Source organism: Apodemus sylvaticus, chromosome 7 (genome assembly GCF_947179515.1).
Source record: "Apodemus sylvaticus chromosome 7, mApoSyl1.1, whole genome shotgun sequence".
In the NCBI taxonomy this organism is placed as follows: Eukaryota; Metazoa; Chordata; class Mammalia; order Rodentia; family Muridae; genus Apodemus; species Apodemus sylvaticus.
In genome coordinates this window covers 37,107,124-37,114,714 of record NC_067478.1, presented here as the reverse complement: position 1 = coordinate 37,114,714, position 7,591 = coordinate 37,107,124, and the positions used below count along the sequence as shown (strand labels likewise).

The window sequence follows — 7,591 nt, the reverse complement described above, 5'->3', positions numbered from 1 at the left end:
ATGTGGTCTGAAGTCTATAGGAGGAATGTAGATGGTAGATCTAGAATGGTGTCACATCAATCAATATGTAGGGAAAAGTTGTTGGGCAAACAAAATAAGTCTGTATTTATTGCCACAATCAGAATTTAACCACAAGTTGAATCACATTTTGTCTAGTCTCTTGCTCCTCTCTGGTAATAATAATAATTCTACTTTTCCCCCCTCAGAAAAATGGAGTCAGACATTTTGCAAACCCCCCAGGAAATACTCAACTGTTTCATTTGCCAGAGCATCTTTATGGATCCAGTCTTCTTAAGGTGTGGCCATACCTTCTGCAAGGCCTGTCTTATCCTTTCTTCAGAAGATGTTGGAATCCCTGACCTCTGCCCTATATGTAGGCAACCATCCAATTGGACATTCAGAAATAGCATCACTATCTGTTACCTGGTATCTGCTGTGAGAAAAAACAGGCTCATGAAGTATTTGCATTCTCAGGATCAAAAGTGCATGACCCACAAGGAGAGAAAGACGACATTCCCTGGTGAGAGCAGGGTCCTCCTCTGTCAATTGTGTTCTGACACCCAGAATCACAGAGGTCAGAGACACTGCATCATTGAAGTGCATGTTTGTATGCAAATGGTAAGTGATATTTCTGAAAAAAAATGAGAGCTTGAGAGAGGGAGGCTTAGCAGACTATGTGGAGAGGCTTGTCCTGATTCTGAGGAATCCACTGTGCTCCAAATTTTGCCAGTTTTTAAACAAAGAATGAGGAATGACGATAAAATACAAACATTCCATGACAGGTGCAGAAGTATAAATGCCATTTCTAGTTTCATGATTCATTATGTTCATGTCATTGAAAAGTATAATCATAAATATACATCTTTAAAAACTGCTTTAAAAACTGACATGAGACTAAAATCCCAAAAGTACATTGGAATGAGGTGGTTAGAAGCATCTGGGGATCCCAGTCGGATGCTAATTATCCAGACAATCATCATTTTCAGTCCATCACTTTACTTGAGCACAGGGTGGTTATGATTGTAATTCTATAGTCTGAAATCTAAAGTTCCATAGTTATTAAAATAAAATAGAAACAGCACTGTGATTCTTCTTCTACCCTCCATAAATTAATTGTGTTCAGTGCTAGAGTTTGTCATTAGGTAAATTACATTATTTATGTAAGGATGATATTCATTTATTTACTTATATAATTATTTACTTTTATTTATTTATTACAGATGAAACTTGAAAATAAAATGGCATCTTTATTGAAGAAGATCCAAGAACAGCAGGAGACTCTAAATGCAGAGAGGAGAACAATCTTTCAGTGGTTGGTGGGTATGAGAGTGATGTGTAAAGTCAACCAGATGCAGATATCTTGCAAAGTTGGTCATTCACAATTTGAGGGTCATACATGTGAAGTGATGCTAGGAAATTCTTTTATGTTAACCTTAAATTCTTAAAGGCAAAATCCAATTTTGAACACAGAGAGAAAGGCCTGGCCGTGTGGCAGAGAAGTTTGATATTACATCTTTTTTAAAAAGGGAAAAGTTTGATATTAATAGGCGATTTTCTGAGTGTTTAGCAGAGTACATCAGACTCTATGAACTCCACTTGTAATTTTGGTAACAATGTATGTACAAAGTTGCACTTTTTTTTCTTTTTTGGTTTTTGAGACAGGGTTTTTCTGTTTAGCCCTGGCAGTCCTGGAACTTACTCTGTAAACTAGGCTGCCCTCAAACTCACAAATCTGCCTGCTTTTGCCTCTGTTGCTTTTTTGAGTGAACATTGTATCAATCAAAACCTTTTCCCCCCAGATATCTCAGAATCTCAATTAATAGATGAAAATGGTAAGGGAAAAAAGGATGGATTTGTTTGTTTCCTCTAATAATAATGAAGAAATGTATAAAATCAAGTGATTTACATTTTCTGAAAAGTGGGGTCAGTAAATCAGTGTGTGCATCACCCTGATGAGATCCTGTAGGTGAATTTAAACATAGAAGAACTCAGTGGAGAGGATCAAATACTCTCCAGATGTGATCTAGGATGTCCCTTTTTCTTCAGCACTATGTGGCCCTACGGGGGGAAATGATCAGGTCAGAGTATAGCAAACTACATCCACCTCTCAAAGAAGAAGAGAATCAATATATGGTGTGTATGAAAAATCAAAGCAACACTATTTTAGAGGAGTTCAAGAAAAGTGAAGCCATGATGGTCCACAAGAGGAGTCAACTAATAGAAATGTATCAGAAGCTGAAGGCAATGTCTCAGAAGCCATATGAGGTGCTGCTGCTGCAGGTAGGCATGGAAGAGGGCTTGAAACAGCTTTATCATCTGAGGCCACACCCGTGACTGTTACATGTGAGATCCCTTTCTATATCCCCTCTACTTATTATCAGGTTTTAAGAAAAATCTGGAGAGATAATTTCTGTAATAACCTAAAATAGCAAGCTTGTTGACATTGTGTCAGAAGTTTCCCCATTGAATATCTAATTTTTTTTTTGACTTTGTAGCTTGCTTCATTGAAACCCCAAATTAAGTGATTCTTGTTACCAAACACTCCATTTTACCTCTACTTGGATATTAGTACAGTTTTAAAGTAGTCTACAAAAAGTTTGTTCTTTTTGAAAGCTGTAATTTTGAGATTTCTTTGGAGGTGAGGGATTTGATATATGTTCTTCTGTCTTCTTTTCTTTTGTTTTTGTTTTTGTTTTTGTTTTTGAGATAGGGTCTCTCATGTAACTCAGTCTGTCCTGGAACTCACTCTGTACAACACGCTGGCCTCGAACTCAGAAATCTACATGTCTCCCAAGTGCTGGGATTAAAGGCATGTGCCACCACCTCCCGGCAGATATATGTTCTTCTTTATTGGCACAATGGGCCTCAGATTCACAGGATTCCTGAGACCTAAACCCAAAATTCTAGAGTTACAGATATGAGGCACCATGTAGGGCTTAGGCCTCAGTTTTAAAGTATCTTTAATGAACGTATCCCATGCTTTATGTACAAGATCAAAGAAAGTCCTCTTTGCAGACAACTGCGTGTTACAAAGCAGTGTATAACTCCTACCTATATGCTTCTCAAATATTCTCACAGTCTGATTTCATTAAATATTCCTTCCATATGCTAATCCATGTCATTACCCTGGGACCTGAAAATACATTTGCAGGATGAATCAGTGTAGTGACAACTGGCAATTATCTTTATATATAAAACTTTATGGACTAGAGAGATGGCTCAGTGGTTAAGAGCACTGACTGCTCTTCAAGCAGTCCTGAGTTCAAGTCCCAGCAGCCACATTGTGGTTCACAACCATCTGTAATGGGATCTGATGCCCTCTTCTGGTGTGTCTGAAGGGAGCAAGAGTGTACTCATATACATAAAATGAATAAATAAATCTCTAAAAAAATATGTATATATAGAACGATATTGTGGGCTGTTCCTTCAGATATCTAAACTTCTCTTGTTTTGTTTGCAGGATTTGGATGACTTGTTCAGAAGGTGAGTTTAATCCTCAGTGTAAGCCAGGATACCCTGAACTAAATTACAAAGCTGAACAAGCCCTCTTAGCAATGTACAAATATACTTCGTATAGCAAATACTTAGTTGTTTATGGATGATGGGTTTGGGATTATATTCATGGATATGATGCCTGTTTGGCGTTACCAGACAGTGTCTTTTCTTTTTCTCTATGAATGAAGTAGTGTATGTAATGGTCTTGAACTAAAATGTGTCATTTTCAAATCCTAATCATTGACGCCCATGGGCTGTACTTTCCTGGTAGTAGAAGAAAGGGGCTGGAAGCATGGGAAAGAGGTTGGTAACAGGAAGGGCTTGAGAGAGAGCATCTAAGAGGAAGCCACCCTGTCTCCTGACCATGGGGTTTCTTTAATATCAGAAAATGTTCTGTGTGAAAAATGTTCAGGTGTTTCCTTTTATTAATTTGATTTGTTAGGAATACCTAGGTGAGTGCAAATGTGTGCGGGACACAGAAGCACTCTCAGGAGTCTGTCCTTTCCTTACACCATGGGTTCCTGAGATTGAACTTCAGTTGTCAGGTTATGTGACAAGGGTTTTAATACTTAGCTCCCAGTGAAGATTTCTCCTCAGTGCTGGGATGATGTCTGTAGCACATGACAATCAATATCTTCTCCTTGCAGGAGTGAGTTAGTGCTGCTGACACAGAGAATGAAACCAAAACTCAGTGCCCATCCTAATACAGGGCTGACTGCAAGGTTCAAGTACTTCCAAGGTGAGTGTCAGCACTGATATTATGACCAGAGTTGCCCTTCAATAGTGAGATGACCTTTGTACAATGAATATTTTAATTCCCTAAAAATATATGTCTAGTTAAGCCACATTGTAATCATATTTAGGTAGATTTTTTTTCACAAACAAAGATTAATGAATACCAATTTAATGATGTACATGATTCAGGCTTAAAATATAATATCACTAGTTCCTTGAGACACACAGAATGATTAATTCAAGACAGTTTAATATATATTAAGCCATTAAAATATTTGTATGATTTCTATTAAATATTTTAGCAATTGATTTTTTTTATTTTAGAGACATTATTTTTCTTTGTATCCCTGGCTATTCTGGGACTAGCTCTGTAAACCAGGCTGGGCTGGGACTCACAGAGATCCACCTGCCTCTGGCTCTGGAATGCTTTAATTAAAGACACGTGAAACCATGCTCACCTTTCAGTTGAATTTTCACAGTGTATTATACTCCATAGATTAAAAATTCACAAGATATAGTGGCACCTACTTGTAATCCCAGTATTAAAAACATGGAATCAGGAGGATTGCCCAAGAGTTTGAGGCCAGATAGATTGACATAGTGAGTTCCATGCCAGTCAAGTGTATATAGCAGGAAATCCTGTCTCAAAGAATCTACAGAAATGATCACACATGCACATGCACACACAAAACCCAAATAGACAAAGTCATATATCACAGGCAATAAAAATACAATAAGTTGATAAGACATGGAGCAGTCTGAATCACACTTGGAGATCAAAATGTGGATTGTAACATCACAAGGAAAGAATATCAGAGCAACCAGGGTTTAATTAAATGCAGACAATTGCTACTAGGGAATAACTTCTAATGCATGCTTAGATTTATCTTACAAATCTGCATAGTGGGATGAAAATCAAAACCATAAGATGAAAGCAATCATGACCTAGGACAAAGGAATAACTTTTCATGGAGACTCAGGGGTACAGCCTTCAGGGGTCCTCATTGCACTGACACAGCTTTTTTGCCTGGTGTAACTAAAGCCCCTGACAGAACTGTGCAGTTCTGTGCTGTGGCTTCTACCTCTGCAGCTTCTATAGATTTTCAAAGCAGTTTTCATTATGTGCTCATTCTGTTTCTTTGGGAAACCTCTTGACTTTGATTTACCTGGGCTATACCCACCCTTCCAGTCTTAGCCTTTCTATTTTTAAAACCCAGGAAATCTCTAGGGACCCCTCTCTCTCACACCCGACAAATGTAAATATTTGTTTTTAACTAAAATTTCTTTCTTTTTTTTGATTTTTTGTTTTGTTTTGTTTGAAACAGGGTTTCTCTATGTGTGGTCCTGGGTGTCCTGGATCTCACTCTGTTGACGAGCCTGGCCTCAATCTCAGAAATCCGCTGCCTCTGCCTCCCAAGTGCTGGCATTAAAGGAGTGTGCCACCACGGCCCAGCTAACTAAAATTTTGTCTCTTCCTACAGTGAAGGTTTTCTTTCAAAATTTGATCATATACAACTGTTACCCAAGCTTAGTTTTTGGTGTCAGAAGATTCACCTCTAGACCTTGCAATGAACATCCATTTCTGGCTGTACCTGAATCCTATCGTGCTTCCTGGGGAGCAGAGAGCTTTACCACTGGAAAACATTACTGGGAGCTGGATTTGAAGGACCATGAGCAATGGGCTGCAGGGGTCTGTGACAATGTCTGGTTAAAAAAGAGAAATTTTGAGATTGGATCTGAAGGAGCATTTCTTCTTGTGTGTTTGAAGGACGGTGATCATTACAGTCTCCTCACTACCTGCCCAACATTTCATCACCACATAGAGAAACCAACTGGTCAGGTTGGCGTGTTCCTTGATTGTGAGGGTGGATGTGTGAGTTTCCTGGATGTAACCCAGAGTTCCCTCATATACAGCTACTGCCCTGGAACTTTCCATTGCACTGTCAGGCCTTACTACTGTACTGTCTACACATGATCATAGGAAGCTATATCCAGTATGCTAGTGCTTTTCTATGATAATGTGTCCCCTCTTTATTGTGATTAAATATTGTGATGGTTTGTATATGCTTGGCCCAGGGAATGGCATTATTAGAAGGTGTGTCCATGTTGGAATATGTGTGTCACTGTGGTTATGGCCTTAAGACCCTCATCCTAGCTGACTGGAAGCCAGTCTTCCACTAGCAGCCTTCGGATGAAGATGTAGAATCCTCAGCTCTCCTAGGACAGCCAGGGCTACACAGTAAAAACCCTGTCTCAATAAACTAACAACAACAACAATGAAAAAAGAATCCTCAGTTTTGCCTGCACATGCCTGCTCCCACTTTGATGTTGCCATGCTCCCACTTTGATGATAATGGATTGACCCTCTGAACCTGTAAGCCAGCCCTATTTAAATATTGTCCTTTTTAAGACTTGCCTTGGTCATGGGGTCTGTTGAAAGCAGTAAAACCCTAACTAGGACAAATATTACAATGATATAATTTTTATTTATTTATTTATTTATTTATTTATTTATTTATTTATTTATTTTTTGTTTTTTTTGGAGTTGGTTTTTTCCAGACAGGGTTTCTCTGTATAGCCCTGGCTGTCCTGGAGCTCACTCTGTAGACCAGGCTGGCCTCGAACTCAGAAATCTGCCTGCCTTAGCTTCCCAGAGTTCTGGGATTACAGGCATGCACCACCAGCAGCCGTCTTAGAATTAGAACTTTTAAGTGTGCTCAGTATACAAAGTGGGATTCCAGGACTATTGAATTATTATGTATCTATGTGATTCTAGCTTAGTGGTATCAGGCAGAGGTACAGAGATGTACTGTAGGCAGATTTGTTGATCAATAAAAGCTTGAATCCCTATTTGATATCAACAAATATAATTATTTACCATCTGTGAACGAACCATACTCTCATCATTCAGAGAAAAGGGATTTTTTTTCCTAGAAAGAAACGAAAGTGAGTTTCCCGCTCTTCTTTTATTTCCATTATTTTATAGCTCTTTATGTTGTGGACACACCTGAAACATGTTAATTGTCCCCAACATAAAACAGCTTTAAATATCGATTATTCTTCCAGTCTGAGAACACACAATTGTTTTATGACATTCAAAAGCTACAATTCTCTTCTGGAAACCTCTCATTGGTGGTTTCCTAGAGTGTCCTGTGCACCTGAGAACACTGAGAGAAGTAGATTGTAATGTCCATCCAAGGCCACTTTCTTTCATCATCCTAGACTTTTAGAAATCTTAAATTTTTGCCTTCCTTTGGTTAGCCAGCATGGTTCCCTCTGTCTTTATCATGTTGTTCCTAAAGGCATAATCTAAGTTACGCTTCTTAATATCCCAACGTGGAGAAAAGATTTTACTGCCTTG

At 38.6% G+C, this 7,591-nt stretch overlaps 1 protein-coding gene across 1 annotated transcript; it reads left to right on the top strand.

Moving 5' to 3' along the window:
* Positions 1 to 210: 210 nt before the first annotated feature.
* LOC127688318 (tripartite motif-containing protein 43A-like) lies at positions 211 to 6,205 on the top strand. Its single transcript, XM_052186826.1, has 6 exons — positions 211 to 618; positions 1,221 to 1,316; positions 2,047 to 2,280; positions 3,461 to 3,483; positions 4,143 to 4,234; positions 5,712 to 6,205. Exons 1-6 carry the CDS (start codon positions 211 to 213, stop codon positions 6,203 to 6,205), a joined length of 1,347 nt encoding a protein of 448 aa, XP_052042786.1.
* The last annotated feature ends 1,386 nt before the right edge of the window (positions 6,206 to 7,591 follow it).

What these genes read in the sequence shown, in the direction of transcription:
- LOC127688318 (XM_052186826.1), top strand. Translation starts at nt 211, where the DNA reads ATGGAGTCAGACATTTTGCAAACCCCCCAGGAAATACTCAACTGTTTC. An exon ending in ATGAGGTGCTGCTGCTGCAG is followed by an intron (nt 2,281 to 3,460) that starts GTAGGCATGGAA and finishes TTTTGTTTGCAG; the next exon opens with GATTTGGATGACTTGTTCAG. An exon ending in TTGGATGACTTGTTCAGAAG is followed by an intron (nt 3,484 to 4,142) that starts GTGAGTTTAATC and finishes TTCTCCTTGCAG; the next exon opens with GAGTGAGTTAGTGCTGCTGA.